Genomic DNA, 16,580 nt, shown 5'->3' with positions numbered 1-16,580 from the left:
ATTCCAGCATTCCCTTCTTTATTCCAAACAAACAGTCATTGCAGGTCTTTTACAAAATGCATTTTTGGTCTAAAAGTTCACTGGACTCTGTTTCCCTGATTTTTCAAGCCATTTAAATTGTCCGTGCACTTTCCTTGTTCTATTGTAAATAATAAGCACCAAATAAGAATCTCTGTCAGTCAATATTGCAAGTGGTTTTATTTTGCCCTTTTCAAACAATGAATACCATTTTTAAGTTGTTACAAGGTGCTAGTTGTGTACAAAAAAAAAATGTTTCTGATGGTGAAATTGCCAGTTGTAATTCCTTCATTGACTGTCAGACCTGTCATGGTGCAGAAAGGTAGGTCAATTGACATATTAATGGATCTATTCAAAAATAAGCATGTACGGTTTCCCTCCACCCCCCCAAAAAATGACTGCCTACATCACTTATCTATGGAAATGAGTAATGTCTTCCTCTTTTTTAGCCAATTAATAAACTGTGATCCCTAGAACAGTAATTTCAGGATCATGCCATTATTTGCTAATTCTTCATTTCTTCATTTCTTAAGAAAATATTAAAATTGCAGTTGGCCACATCAGGACAGGCCCATGCATCATTGAAGAAACCAGTAATTTATGGTGCTTATGGAACTCCATATTAACATTCCAGGCTGTAATGAAGTTTCATATTGAACAAGGTCAGGCCTGATTGTATGATTAAATAATTTGAAAATGTTATTAAAAGTTTGCATTTCTCTTCAGCTTTTCAGAATGAGTGTTTTACTTTGGGGCACTCCATCAATCAAACCCACAGAGGTTTTGTTGGATCTTGTTCATTCCATCGCCTATTTAGACATGCAGTGGTCATGTTAAATGAGAAGTAGAGGGGTTATAAAGTTTTCACAAGTGGTTTTTCTCCTTTTTTCTCCTGTTTTTCTCCTTTTCCTTCTCATCTGGAAACTAGAAACGTGTCAGTTGTTGTGGCCAGGTCTTTGCCATGCCTGGGCCATCACTGTGGGGAAGCTCCTGGCTCACACCTCAGCCAGGTGTGTGCAGCTTTGAGCTGTTATTCTTCTGTTGTGCTTCCAATTAATTTCCCATTTTTCCCAAGCTCTCAGGGGACAGAGCTGTGGACCTGGAGCACATCACAAGCAGCATCCAGGCCCTGGGAATCTGATGGATTTATGCTGACGCCACCTCGCAGCCCTGTTTGCACAGGGAGAAGGAGACACTGAGTGAGAGGACAGAGCTGAGATGTTTCTGAGTTTCTAAGAGACAGAAACTCAGCTCTCCTAAATCCCTGAACCTAATCAATGTTTTGGGAAACATGTAGAAACCTTTTGCATATTAATGAAGTGATGTTTGGTAATGGATGACAGCTCCAAATAGGGGGTTTGAGAACAAGATTGGACTTTTTTTCCTGGGATTTAAACACTGGTCTCCACAGTCCCTTAAACACAAACCAGGGGACACGACATTAATACTTGATGTACTTTTAATTGACTAGGACTGTTACTGAGTTTGCTCTTTGCAAACACCCATTAATATCCATGTTTCTTGTTTGGAAATCTGTAAAACTGAATCCTTCTGCAAAATTATACTAAGCCATCCTTCATCCTGCTACTTAGCAAGGACCTTTGGTCCTTGTTTCTCACCTCTTTTTTGCAGTTCTAGCACTTGTCAGTTTGTATTATGCATGCCTATAAATAGCAGAAAATTAAAAAAGATATTATCCAGGTAGAAGGTTGTGGAAGTTTTATAATGCAGGCTTTGAATAATCCCAAATTACAATTGCAGTGTTAAATTTAGTGTGTGTGCCTGTATAAATGTATAGTTGTATAATGCATATAGTCATTATATATGTATTTATATAAATATATGCATATATAGAAACCTTGTAAACATTTTCTTCCATTGTTGGAGCAAGGCTCCAACAATGAAAGATATGGCAGGAGATTTAGCACTGATATCAGCAGTGTTGGATGACAGCAGGAGGAAAAACACTAAAAACAATTGTCATGTATGTTTTGTTCTCTGAATTGGCTTTCTTCTGCTTTGGTGGTAGAGCTGACCATCCTCCTGGAGACCTCAAAGCACCAATGAGGAAAGAAATCCTGAAGTGAATGCTATTATTTGAGTCAACCCTGCAGATGAGAATATGGATGGGGAAGCAGCGTACAAAAAACAGAGCAGCTCTGGATTTTCCCAGAAAACTTGTCAAGGAAAAAAAAAAAACCCAAAAAATCTTCACTGCTGCTATTTTTGCATTATGTATTCAGCATTCACAACAAACTCACAATGCCAAGAAATGGGGAGTGCACTCTGAACGAGGTGAGGTGTGCAGTGTTGACTGGCCCTGTTTGTTCCCCTCTCTTTGGGCAGGCAATGAAGGGTTAAAAGGGGCACTCAGACAGGGATTCCTTGGGCATAATTGTATTTCCAATGTCTGTAATCCACCTCCTGTGCCAGGGAGCAGGAAGGGAGTGCCTGGAGAGTTCAGCAATCCAGAGCCAGCAGGGTGGTTCCAGGCGCTGCCTTCCAGCTGCTCTGCCTCTCAGCACACCCCAAAAACTCTGTCCCCAAATCCCAAGGGACACCCCCATGGCATGACACACTGGGCAGGGCCGAGGTGGACTTGCTGCACTTTTGGATCTACAAGTTTTGTTCTCCTTTTAACAGTCTGAACTGTAAAATAATAAATGTGCATTTGCAGACTGTTATCTGCGGGCCTTGCCAGAGATATGTCATCTGATTATGCATGTAGGTAGCATTTAACATAATCTGCCCTGACACATTCATAAGATAAGACAAAAATAGTGTTTTATCACCGTGCTGTAGCAGCCTCTTATCAAACTCCAAAGTCTTAATTAGGGATTTCTCTCCAGGTCCCCACTTGCCTGATGACCATATAAATGTCTCAATTAGATAATTAATAGAGGCCGTAATGCATGGTGGTATACAGCAAATTAAAGCCCTAGGCAGGGAGTTCAACACAAATATTTCCCTTTTATTTCAGCTGGAATTGTACACGTAGAAGTTCCTCTTCTGATATTGATCCTACTCTTTAAATTTTTTATAGTTGCTGTGAGGAAATCCTGTTGTCTCCATTCTCCACAAACTCTGAGAGATGAGAGGATATCAGGTTGTTTATGATACTTGGCATAAATGTCATTTTGTATTTTATTTCAATTTGTAATCAATATTTGGTCTATAGTTTGTAGAATAATGTACAAGATGTACACATTCTAGGGGTGGGGGGGAACCTACCCAGTGCTTAATTTATATTCCAAAGATATTATCCCTATTTTTTCTTAGCAGAAAGCTTCTTGCAGGTTTAAACTGGGGTTTTGAAGTTCCTTATCCACTTCTACCACTGTAGGAATTAAGTCTAATATTTAAACAAGTTTTTAGTGAATCCAACACTGGGAAATCTTAGTCTCTAAGTAATACAAAGCCACATTTTCAAATTTTTCCCTTGATTTTTTTTCTTTAAATGTAAGTGGTATTGTTTTTTCCAAATATTTTTTGGGAATAAAGCAGTCCATGACAAGATTCACAGAGTGTGTGACTCTTGTCTCTGAAATGAAGACATTCTTGAACCTCTTTCCTGGTCCAGCCAGGAGCAAGTGGGAAAAAAAAATCAGATTAATTTCCCAGTAAGATTAATTTCCCTGGGATAGCTGGATGGGTGGGATCCTCATTTTGGAATGTTTGCTCCTGGAATTGTGGGAGCAGTGTCTGACCCAGGTTGTGCATAAACAGGACAAAAGGAGCTAAAAATTGAACATTTTCTCTCTTTGGATCTCACATGTTCAGAAAGGTGATGTCAGAAACCAGAGTTAATTGTACATAGCAAGATCCGAGGGCAAATTTACAGGCAACAGAAATATAAAGAAAAAAGATATCAGAAAGTCAGCTGACAATTTGAAATTCAGGTGAAGAACTGAGGTCACTGCTACTGAATTTGTGGTATTTCCTTGGAGATAAACAGTAAGATAGCAGCTCAGAAAGCTTGCTTACAGTTGGATTTATTCTGAGGAAAAGGTCTGTTCAAGTAAAAGAAGGAAGTGCATGAACAGTGGGAAAGGCAGAGAGACAAGGCAGCCAGACTGATGCCACCACACAGAGCTGGCCTTGGCAAAGTGGATTTCAAAAAAGATATTGGAGTTGACATGCACTGATTAAATCTTGGAAAACCTGAGGGGCCAGGATTTCTGATGGTGAAGCTACAGCTAAACTCAAAAACTTCCCAGAGAAATTGTAGACCGCTATAAATTTATTTCTAAATATGTAAATGCATGCCCACAAAATGCAAATGCCAGAGCCACATTGTTTCTGGACTTGTACCTGACCCTATTCATGGCATTTGAATTTTGCATTTCTGCTGTTCTCTCTTGAGGACAATTTGGACAGCTGCTGTTCCCTACCATTGTTTGGAGCTCAGAAAATATTCTATAATATAAATAACTAATGCAAATTTGCTTTGAGTACTTTGGCCACTTCCTCTAATATTGAAAATGGTTCCTTCTTCTGTTAAGAGTTTACTTATTTTACAGCTGTTATACTCATTTCTATCGGATTTTCTGGTATAAAGCTGATTTACCTGTAATATTTCTTTCTCTCCTGAGAAATTCACATGTGTCTCTAACACCTGTCTCAACACCATTCAAAAAGGGAGGGGAAGGGGTCATGTGACATTAATTTTATGGATATACTGGAATTGTTGCATTTCTGTCAATAAATCATTTGTTTTTTTCCAGGAAGAAGCTGCAACCTCTACCTGAATATTTTTCTGAAGCAGAGCTAATGCACAGCAGCTAAAAATAATCTCATGGAACAAAAATGAAAAAAAAAAACAGAGAAGTCAATGCTATGAGTTAACACTGACATATTTTTACCAGAAAAAGACCAAAGAATCAGCAAAGCATCAGCTTGTTTCAGCAAAATTTATAGTAGTAATCAGTTCCTGTACAGCTTTGATACCCTTTCGGCTTTTGATTCTTGATTTAAAGCACTTCTCAGGGAATGTTGTGAATAAACCAGCACCCTGCACACAAATACAGTTCACAAGAGGCACTAATCCTCTCCGCAGAAATTCCACCTCCTTTTTGAAAGGATTCTGCTCAGCAGAGCAGCTCACACAGGTTTCAGTGTGAGGCAATGTCTTGGGGTCCTCAGATCTGCTAAAAAGTGCTGACTCCCAGGCTGAGCTGGGCCTGGCTGCAGACACAGCCCCTGAGGGGTGTGGAGGCACAGAGCACTGAACCTGCTCCCTCAGGAGCTGAGAAATCCACCAAGAGATGGATCCAAGCGCCTGAGCGTTCGCTGAGCCACCCTTGCTCTCCATCCTTCAGCTTGTACGACAGACCCACGGCAGAGAAAAGGAGTAAACTCCTCCATGGACTGGGGTTAAAGAAATTCCTCCTCCTCCTCCTATGAAGCAGGACAGAAGGTTCCAGACTCCTGAACTAGAGCCTCTGGGACTGCACAGCTTTGCCCACTGATCCTTCCCCAGGACCCTCAGGCTGAGAGGCACCATGAGTGCAGAATTGCTTGGGGCAAGGGCTCACAGCACTGCAAAATGTGGAATTTGTCAAGATTATCTTAATTCAGGATGTTCCTTGATGTAAAATTGTTGCCCTGATCTTTAAAAGTGTTAAGTTTTCTTTTATAGTTATTTTGAAAGTTTTAAAGTTCTCATAAAATGTCTTTAGCCTTCTGATAATGTCTACATATTTCTACTGGAGTTCTCACGCACTGTCATGTAAATAATGATTGTTTTGCATTCTTCTTTGTGGGAGGAGAGAATTGATGGACTGTTAGTTTGACCTGTGTAGTTGGAGAAGTGGCAATTTCATCCTCCAATCCACTGTCACTTTTGGAATTCTATATATTGCAAAATCAGAAATAAAATTGGCTCTTTTTCTCTCGAACTCACCAAGCTTCTGTGTAATAATTTCATGTCCAATAGTGACATAAGATCTTTGTGCACTTCCAATCAGCAAGAAAGGAAAGATCTAAACAGTGGAACCAGAGCAGCTGCATCTCTAAGTCAGGACATCCAGGAATTAACAAGCCTTGGGGGTGTATTAACATAAGATATTGATGTAGATCTCTGTACACATTGCTAATTTAGCAAAACACTCAAGGTCCATGGATCCTAAGCTTGAATATGTTCATTATAATACTGAAAATCACACCTGCAGACCTTTCCCGGGTGCAGACCCTTCCCCTGGGCATGTGGAGGTGTCAGCTGAGGTTATGTAATCTGTACAGAAAATATCAACCAACCATCACAGAGGGGCTGTACTTGGAAAGTCACTAAATCCAAATTTCTGTGTATAAATAAAGGCATGAAAAGCCCAGTGGTGCTGCTTGATTTGTGGAATACACGGAGCATCCAGGCTTGCACAACTCTCAAATAAATCTCTTGAGTGTGTAACCATTGGCTTATTGCACACCAGGTAATAAATCCAATTTTGTTGGCAAAAACTTGGGTGTCAAAATGCCAAAACAGCTCCTCTGCCTGCTGCATTTCCACTTCTCCTGGGACTGAGGAGAGCAGAAATTGCAAGCTTGCATTCTCCTTCTAAATTTCCACCCTGTTTTCCAATTACATTGTTTTTGGAGGGTGGGAAGGATTAGATGTACATGTAGCTATGTACTCCAAAAAAACTATTTTCTCCTTTTCTTTTTTTCAATTGATAAAATATGGAGCATCTGTTTTAAAAATAAGTTTTGGAATAATTGCAAGTATTAATTAAGTGGTTTTCTTCAGTTTTATTCAGCAAGTACTTCAAGTTCGAACCATAAACTTGGAGAGAACAATACTAATAATTAAGAAGGAACAGAAAGAAGGCAGACAAAGCTTTTAAAAAATTAGAATTGTTTTCTGTAATCCTCTGCTTCAGCTACTGTATAGCAGGGCTCAATCTTTGGATTTCTTTAATCTTTCGGATTGGCCTGTTCTTCCCCCTGATTTATCCGGTGGCACAGAAGGATTAAATCAGCGTAATGGACACTTGTTAAGTGTGTGCATCAGTCTGGTCAGCCTGGCAGTGCCTGCTTTGCTCCTCCCCGAGAGCTCGGTACCGCGAGGATGCTGCGCTGTTTAGAGCACCACTTAGCGGCAGAAACCGACCTCAAACCCTCCCTCCTGAAATCGGATCTGAGGAACTTCGTTCTGAGTAAAACCATCCTGGAACAGCGCGTCCTTCTCCCCTCCTGCCCCAGCTCTCGGCTCAGAGCCTCAGCAGGCTGGCTGTGTCCCCGCAGCTCAGCATCCCTGGCCAGGGCAGCATCCCAGCCCCAGCGCCAGCTCAAACCTGCCCAGCCTCCCTCCTCCCTCTGCTCCTCACATCTGGCTGTGCCCACAAAGACATTTTGCCTGTGTTAGTGGCTGATTGAAACGTTTGACCTCGAGTTGTGGGTAAATAAACAGGTGCTCCTCTACCTGTTATGCTCAATACCAACACAATGACCAGAAAATAGGAAAACATCACAAAGCAGGCTGAGGATGTTCCCTGCTTTCAGCAGCCAGAGCATATCCAAACAATTTGGGCAGGTATTTTTCTCTGCAGGACATTGAAGTCAGGGATGTTTATCACATCATATTGAAAGAACTTGTTCTCTGTATTGAATTTTAATAACGTCAGCATGAACTTTCTAACGTTGGGGATATAAAGAGAACTAATCAGTGTTTAGAGATAACAGAACTTATAATAACATCAATGCCTGGAAAATTAAAACAGACAGATAGATATCCCTTTTCTCACCAAAACTCCCTGAACCTTGCAGAGAGCTATTGCTCTGTCGTACTACAAAGCCTGCTTGGATGAGACAAAAGGGAGCTTGATCAAGACACACAAAGTAAAATTTGCTGTTTATTTCCAAAACGCATACTGGACAGGCAACGGCAGGCTACAGAATTAATTTTTAATTTAAATGGCACCACTTCTTGTGCCATGGCTCTGATTTTATTTTTCTGATTGTTTTTTTACAGATATGACTCTCTTCAAGCCACAGATTAGCACAGGATGGTTGCAAGTGAATAAAAAACCAGTAATGGTAGAGATGGCAAATTCTGTTCTTACTGCAAAGCTCCTCACAAGCTTTTGCAGTTTCTTCCCAAAGCCCCCTCAGCTGTCCTACTTCTGGCCGTGTGCTCCACATCAGTTATTCCAACACAGTACTGAGAAACAATTTTTTCAATCAGTTACATGTCCAAATTGCAAAGGCAATGGCTCACAGAGATGTGTGTACAATTACTGAGATTCCATGCGTGCATTGGGTAATTTCTCACATAAATGCACTTAATTAGTCATCTGTGCATGAGTTTTCCTATTTGCATACATACTTAGGGCAATTTTGCATGCAAATTAAGTACTTTATATATATATATATATATATATATATATATATGTATGTAAAAGTTTGACTCTCATCATGTTTACTAAACAGAAGCTTATGTTAGATCTGGAAGAAAATAATTTAGTTGTCTGACAGCACACAATACAATGTGGTAGCTTGCATATAGATTATTACAGTGTCTGCATCCTGCTGAGGTTTTCCCAGAAAGGTTATTAGATTTATCTCTCATAAAGTACTTAAGGATGAGCTTGCAAACGATTATTCTGGTGAAATATCTGCATAGGTGAAGTCCAGGTTACACCAGACATAATTTGTATTTGTTGTTAAAATCTTAAAAATGTCCCATCTAAATCCTGTGCTGCTTCTGGGCTACAATGAAACCTGATCCACAATTCTGCCATTTCCTAATGATGGATCAGCACAATCAGAATCACTTAAAATGAGCTTTAGTAAAAACACAAGCCTGCCAGTAGCTCACACCGAAAGATGGTGCAGGAATATCTCTCATAGGTTTCTCTCAAAGAGATCAAAAATGCTTTTCAGCTGGGGGTTACCCAGTCTTGGATGTACCAATATTTTTAGCAGGTGTTTGTGTGTTCTGGACACGGCTCCAGTGTGACTTGAAAGCCTGTGTGCAGCTGGGAATGGATTAGGGGATGTGAGACCACAGGATCTGCTGGCCAGAGTAAATGGGATAAATGTAGATAATCTTGTTAGATGAATGCATGAACTTGAAAAATTAATCTTTGGAGTTCAGGCATTTCTAGACACTGGCAAAAGCAGCAGTTTCTTCATGTACAGAACTCCACCAACATCAAAATCAGCCTTTATCAGCTGAGCAGCAGTCAGGTGGTGACTACCAATGGTAGTTGATAAAACTTTAACCCTTGTCACTCTACACTTTCTCTTCCTTTCTGTTTATGCAGACTTGTGTGGAAGACTTTGGTTTTTATTATTCTTGGCCCGCAGTTGGTCCATATTATTAATGCATATGGTGTTCCTAAATAGTTCCCTTTCTTTTATTTCACTGAGGCGTGTAATGTTAGTATTAGTATGTAACATTATCATATTATTATCCTCATTTGTAGCTAAATCACTGCTTCAGCTAGTTAAATAAAGTTTGTATACATCTTTAACTTGACAGGAATTGCAAGGAGGCAAACACTGTAAATTTTTCATTACTTTTCTTAATTGGAAATATCCTGCATTAGTTTGAGTATGGGATATTCTGTCACAAAGTAAAACCTTACAAGAGCACATCTTTCCCTCTCTCTCCCCTCTCTCCAAGTTCTCTTCTCCTTTCAGTTCCACTATTAAAATCCATAGGTTGTCAAAGCTGTCTCTTGCAAAGTGCTTTGTCTTCCAGGTGGTTTTTGACCAAAAATGCTGACAGCTCCGGAAAATTAGTTCATATTAAACAGGTAACTGGGGCTTTCTCTGAGGAGTTCTGCCTCAGCATTTACCACACACAATTTAGAGTATCTGCTGCAGTGCAGAAACTGTTGGATATATTTGTGAGGAAAAATATTTGTGAGGAATGCCAACAAGCCGGGTGCCACAAAAGGCTGAGAGAGCTAGAACATCACTTCTATTTATGTTTTACCAATCTTTGCAGAGGAAAATATTTTATTTTTCTAATAAAGAAGAAAAGAATATACTGTAATATTAGAAAGGCGGATCTGAACATCATGTTTTTGCTAGGTAAAAGAATGATCATTTATTAATACTGCTGGTTATTGCAGGGTAACTTATTTTGAGATTTGGACTGGAATAAGTTACATTACTGTGAACATTTCGATGTATTTGGGGCCAAGTCAATCAGAAGAATGCAATGGTGATGAGATATGCTGCTGTAAACAATAACAACAACAACAAGCTGCAAGTCTCAAAAATTCTCATTTTCCTTCAGCAGTCACTTAATAAAATTATTATTTATGTTGATATTAATTTGGAGTTTTCTGGCGTGTGATGACTAAAAATTAAGGAACCATAAGTTTTGACAGGTCAGATCCTGCCCCCTTCCCCTGGTACCTGACTGAATGTGGAGTGAGCATTCCAGTGGCACAGGAAATCACAGGCACAGGAGGTTTTTTCCTAAAAGCAAAAAAGATCAGGCTCCTCCTGAGCTGCTGAGGGTGCATAGAGAGGGTGGGGAGGAAATCCCTGGGTTTATGTGAGTGTTTGCTAATGTTCTCCATTGCTGTTCCAGGTAAAGCAGGTGACGACCCTTCAGGTAACTCTCTGTTCCTGAGGTGATGCCACAATCTTGTTTAAACACGTGCTCATCTGAGGTGAGTCTTAAAATCAGTTTTAAGTTTGTGAAGGCTTTGGGGAAACTGGGAATCTGTGGCCTTCCTGCTGCTTGTAAAATCACGGACTGGCTATTCATCTCTTTTTTTGTAGTAAATCTGGTGAGATTTCATTGTTTCCATGAATATCAAGCATTGCCTCATGGAGCAGCCTGGGAGCTGCCTGCCTGCTGTGTCAGGGAACTCTTGCAGTTTATTCTCTTTGGTGACTCTGAGAACAAAACTAATTCTGCTTTTCTGTTTTCTTTTTTTTTTTTTTTTTTTTTTTAATACCCCTTCTTTAAACAGCAGTCCACTGCAAAGATAGAGATCTACTAAGCCTCTTGGTCTGCTTTTTCCTTTTTCCTTTGGTTTTGCAAGAATACAAAAAATTACCAAAAAAAAGAGAATACAACTGTTAATTGTTTTGCACAGGTCAGTTTTGTTTTACAATATTTGCATTACTATAAGGTGTGTTACCTCACCTTAGGTGAAAGAGACATGGAATTGGGAGTTTGAAATTGATTTTAATATAGCCATTGCTGGCAAGCTGCCACTAATGCCTGCACAGCTCAGTGAGGAGACCACAGTGTGCCTCATAATTGGAGGTCAGACTGCACCAGAGCTGGCCTCCCTTGGTCAGTGTAATTAAGTGAGCAGGAAGGGTTTGTACAGGGCCTCTGAAGCTGTGTTTTCCTCAGTGCCATTCACATGACCAGCTGGGAAGAAGAATCCCTTGGATCCACAATGTGCGGGTGAGCAGGTAGCCTAAAAGAGGGGAGCTTCAAATTCCTTGGCACTGCAGCCTGTCTGGCAGGACTGAAAAAGTGATTTCAAAAGAGCTGTTTGACCAGGGAGATAGCTGTGCCACCCCCACCACTCCAGCACACAGGGAGCACGTGCAGGGATAGAATCAGCTTGGACTGAAGCATATTCCATTCCTGCTCAGTGCAGCCTTTCTTGTGGATTCTTTCTTCGAGTCACTTTCTCCTCTGTGATTCATCATTTTGTCTTTAGATTTTGTACTGGAGCCAGATCATAGGCAATCCAGAATGTTGAGCTGTGCCCAACTATTCATGTAGTTCCAGTTACTGTTACTTAAAAAAATTACTTAAATGTACAAACTCTAGCTTTTACCATTAGTTATTTTCCTTCTGTGGTTGTGGTCTTCCTACTTAGGAGCATCCTTTGTTTCTTCTGTTGTTTTCCATCAAGACCTGGTAGAAGTCTTTTCCTGATCAATAATTTCTTCATAGCTCTGATTTACATGTCACTTCTCTGTTCAGTTTAATCTCATCCCATCTTCCCTACACATCTTTAGAAGATCCCAAATGCATATTAAATCTGAAGGCATTGCTCATTCATCTCATTTTTGAACTGCTGTCACAAACACATAATTTGCCATTATCTATCAAACTAGAATCATCATTATTTCCTGTTGTGTCCTTTGTTACTACTTCTGACACAAACCCAAATTAGTAATAATGGCTCCAAACCACTGGTCACCAGCTGTCTCCTACTTTGAAAGAAAGAATTTCCAGATCATACAGAAGAAACCCACAGTAAGGTCTGCACACTTTATTAATTTAATTTCTTCTTGTTTATCACACTTTTTAATAAAACCACTTTTTTATCCTTGGCATCTGGACCACAACTATTTACTTGAGTTCAGGGAAATATTTACTTGTCAGAGAATTAAACGGGTTAAGCCAGCGGGAATATTTCCCAGATAAGGAATTCAGATATCAGCCCTAAGCTAGGAAGGCAAAAGCCTCTTGAGACTCTGTTTTCTCACCTCCTGTCCATTTAATTTGTTATTCCCATGCTTTCACGTACTTGATGGCTGCTTGACAATTTTATTGTATGTTGTACGGTCCCTCAGTGATCACACCTCCCTCTCCCTGGCTCCCTCTCCGTGGTCACACAGCTCACATCTGATACTCATCTCCTCCACCAAGGGTTCTACTGTCCCCTTGGTGTGGATGTGCAAGTCCCACTGCTGTCAGCAGGAATTACATTTGTGCATCAAGGAGGGGAAAATCCCTCGTGTGCTCTGCGCTCCTCGTTATCCTGGCACAGTCAGCTCTGTAGATGTCTCATCTATGAGCCTTTTATTCTCTTGGGTGTTGTGAGTACAGCAAGTCGCCTCCTAGGATCAGCAGTTTTGCTCTTGAGGTGTTTAGCAAGTTGATTTCCTGTGCATGTGTACATTCTTAAGTGTCTTCATCCTGCCAGCCCCACATGTTGCAGCGTTCCTGTGTTAGATGGTGGAGCTTCCTATTTCCTTTTTGTGCCACAACACCAATTCCTAACCAGTCTCCCAGCAGACTCCAAGTGAAGCAAACCCTCCCAAATAACATATGTTCAGGCCCAGCTCAGGCCTGCCATCTGAAAGTTTGGGAAAAAATTCAGAAGGTACAAAAATGTAAATGGCATATTTTTAATTTTCCTTAAAGATTCAAAGGAAGACATTTTATAAGCACTTCATGTGAGGTGCTGCTAAAGAAGGAGGTAGTTCAAATAATAGCTAATCAGTTGGAAAAACTGTAATTCTTTCCAAAATTAATTGGAGTGTCAAGAGTTGAATGAAAATGGTTGTGTGAAAGCAACCACACACATGAACCAGAGATTTCCACTGTCTGAACATGGATCTGGATTCTCCTCTGCTCCTTCTGGAAACACCTCAGTTTGGGAGGCACCTGCTGTTTCACACTGGCCACTGTTACTGAAAATACAACTGAGAATTCAGCTCCATTTGCAGCCTCATTCCTTGAGCACACAGTTTGTTACCACAGTTTAGAAAAGCGGGATGGCAAACTAGTTTGGGAAAAAAATCAATTTGCCATCAGATTAGAAATCAACTGTAAACATGTTGAAGAATTCTTTTTTTTTTTTTTTTTTTTTTTTTCACTACTGCTCTGCCTTTTCTTCACAATCTGTTGTGGTGTCAGACTTATTTTGATAATACTTGTAGAACTTGTCATATTAACAAAGTTATCAAGCAGAGCGAGCGCTTGCACAGCAACAGCTGTAGTCCAGCAAGAGTCAAAATAACTGGCCGTAGGTATTTGAAAAAGAACATCCACACTGTAGTTCCCCAAATCCAAAATATCCTCCTCAGTAGACTCCAGAGTACTTGTAGTTCTATTTAAATAGCAACTGCCCTTAAACCTGGAACAATCTGCTCCAAACTTTGAAAGTGAGGGTAAAGATAAAAGGAAAATAATTCACATTTTTTTATATATATTAGGATTTATTTTTCCTATGATAGTGTCACTCACCTATTTCTGCCTCTGTGCAAGTGCTTCATAAAAAAAGGATCTACATTAAATTCAATACAATGATGGCATTTATTTAATGTTATATAACAAACTCAGACATACTTGTTTAAAAACAAAATAAACCCCATAATCCACTAAGACTGTAAATTGGTGGGGTTGGAACAATCTTTTCATTATTCTTGTCCACAGAGCTCAATACAATGAGGCCTCAGTTCTTTGCTAACGTCTCTAGGTGTTAACACAATGCTATTAAATCTACTCAATAGCCAAAGATGCAGCCAGTGGATTTATGTGTCCCATTCCTTGGGAAACGTGCAAATCCAACAGAATGGTTTAATGGCCGGATTTTTCAGCTGCAATGTCTGATTTTGCACGTACATCAGATAATATGCATCTATTTATGCAAATTGCTGCCAGATTTACAAGCACAAAACACTCGTGCCTGGGAATTCCTATTTGTTGAGCTGGAGAAGGAAAGGATGGGATTTGGGTGCCAGTGTCCTGCTGTAGGAGAAGAGCAGGAGCCACACTCTGCTTGAAACCACTGCTTTCAGTTCTCTGTGAAACTGACTGAAGTTTCACTTTCTGGGCCCGTGTTGATCTGCCTTTATTTTTACACCAGAAATTTACTAGTTTAGTGGAGTTAGCTTCCTCTGCTACTGATGTGGATGTGGATTAGGCCTGACAAGTGTATTTTCCTCTAAAAAAAGCAGGGCCAGGCTCAGGCTGGTTCACAAATACGGTTGAGGAGGCAATCCTGGCACTACCCATTTCTCTACCCTATCCTGAGTTTTTCATCTCTGGATGTATCAGTTTTTTTCCTCCTCAGTACATAATTTTTTGTGGATTTGCTACTACTCCCTCACGCCACCTATCCCTCACAGCCTGTGCTCTACTCTCCTCACATGATACACTCATGAACCCCTGAATATAGATATTTTCTTTATTTTTCCTCATGGGGTACACTTGGTTTTTACCTGGGTGTGTTAGTTTTTTTGCCCACTGAGTGTGTTTCCAGGGCTGTGTTAATTTTCCCCTGGATATACTGCTTGTTCCCTTGTGGGCACATGTAAAGAGGGCTAGAGGAAATGACCTTAGGTTGAGACAGGGGAGATTGAGATTACACATTAGGAAAAAAATGTCTCTGTTACGGCAGTCAGGCTTTGGAATGGGTTGCCCGGGGAGTGGTGGAATCACCATCTCTGCAGGTGTTTCAGAGGTGTCTGGATCTGGTGCTGGGTGATGGTTTGGGGGCGACGGCGGCAGTGCTGGGTTGATGGTTGGATTTGATGACCAGGGAACCACCAAATCTGAGCTGGAAGGGGCACAGAAGATCTTCAAATCCAACCCTTCAGTGAGTGGCGGGGATCAAACCACAGCCTTGGCATCATCAGCACCGTGCTCTGACCAGCCTTAACGATGTGAACCCACGATCTCCCTCCATCATCTCTGCATGCGCTGCCTGGTTGCTTTGGGCTTCCTTCCGGGAACACACCGGCTCTTCGCCACAATTTGGACGCCTAAGTTTCTTCTCCGGACAGACGAGCCTCCCGCGGGTCGCGGAGCTCGGCAGGGCGCTGAGAGAGGAAGCGGCAGCGCCGCCGAACCCCTTTCCCCCTCCATCATCACCATCACCATCATCATCATCATCATCATCACCACCATCATCATCACCTTCCTCCCCCCGCGGCGGGGCGGCGCCTGTCGCTTTAAGCGGCGCGTGCCCGCGCGCGGGGCGGGGCGCGGCGGCGGCGGCGCGCGGCGGGCGCTTCACCTGCAGCCGGAGCGGCCGCGGGACCCGGCGGGCTCCGCTCGGCTCCGCTGCGCTCCGCGCTGTCCTGCGCCACCGCTCCGCTCCGCTCCGCCCGCCGCGGACATGAGCGCCGGCCCGAGGCGGCGGCCGCTGCTGCTGCTGCTCCTCCTGCCCGTCTGGGGCTCGGCGGCGGTAAGTGGAAACGGGCGCGGAGCCATCCCCGCCGCGGCTCCTCCGCGCCCGCCGCGGCAACTTCGGGCTTGGGGAGTCAGGGTGATGGTGGCGGGTGCGCGGAGCTCCCGCCGCTCCGCCGCTCCTCTTTTTAAAATCGAATGGCCGCTGTGCAGTTTTTAATTTTTTATTATTATTATTATTATTTTTAGCCGCCGCTCAGGTGCCGCCGCGGTACCGGCACAAGTACAGTCCGCGCTGCGCCTCGCCGGAGAAACTTCGGGGGCAGCGGCGCGTCCCGGCGCGGAGCCGCTCCGAGCCCCGCGGAGCCCCCGCGGCCGCGCCGCGCTGCGCTCCCCGCCGAGCCCCGCTCCGCCCGCGCCCGCTGCAGCCCCTAACTTTTATTTTTACAAGCCCATAAACCCAACTGAGCGGGCCCGGATCGTGCTGGGGGGATGATGCTCTGAAAGTTTGGGATTTTTAGGGTTTTATTCCCACGCCGCCTGAAATTGAAGGGTTTCTTAGAACATCAACAAGCGCCTGAACGCGTGGCTGCAGTGGTACAGAGCGAGCCGGGCGTCTGCTGGGTTTCGGGCTAGGCTGGCTGCGGGAACAAGAGCCGCTTATTTTTCTGCCTCAATCCCCCGGTGCCAAGTAGAATCCGTGAGGATGTCCCGAGCCTTGTGGAGGCTGGTGGGTGCTCAGGAATAGCCCCGATGCGCTCTCGTCTAGCGA

General features: G+C 42.4%; 1 protein-coding gene across 1 annotated transcript in view; it reads left to right on the top strand.

Annotated features, from left to right (window-relative positions):
- The first annotated feature begins 15,716 nt into the window (after window positions 1–15,716).
- CDH4 (cadherin 4) overlaps window positions 15,717–16,580 on the top strand; it is a 417,701-nt gene continuing 416,837 nt past the window's right edge. The window contains exon 1 of the mRNA XM_053993112.1: window positions 15,717–15,866. Coding sequence (XP_053849087.1) covers window positions 15,798–15,866 — 69 coding nt within the window. The 5' untranslated portion in view covers window positions 15,717–15,797. The remainder of the gene's footprint in view (window positions 15,867–16,580) is intronic.

This window comes from Vidua macroura, chromosome 17 (assembly GCF_024509145.1).
Source record: "Vidua macroura isolate BioBank_ID:100142 chromosome 17, ASM2450914v1, whole genome shotgun sequence".
Lineage (NCBI taxonomy): Eukaryota > Metazoa > Chordata > Aves > Passeriformes > Viduidae > Vidua > Vidua macroura.
Note: the sequence above shows the minus strand (reverse complement) of the source record. Positions and strands in the feature narration are given on the sequence as shown.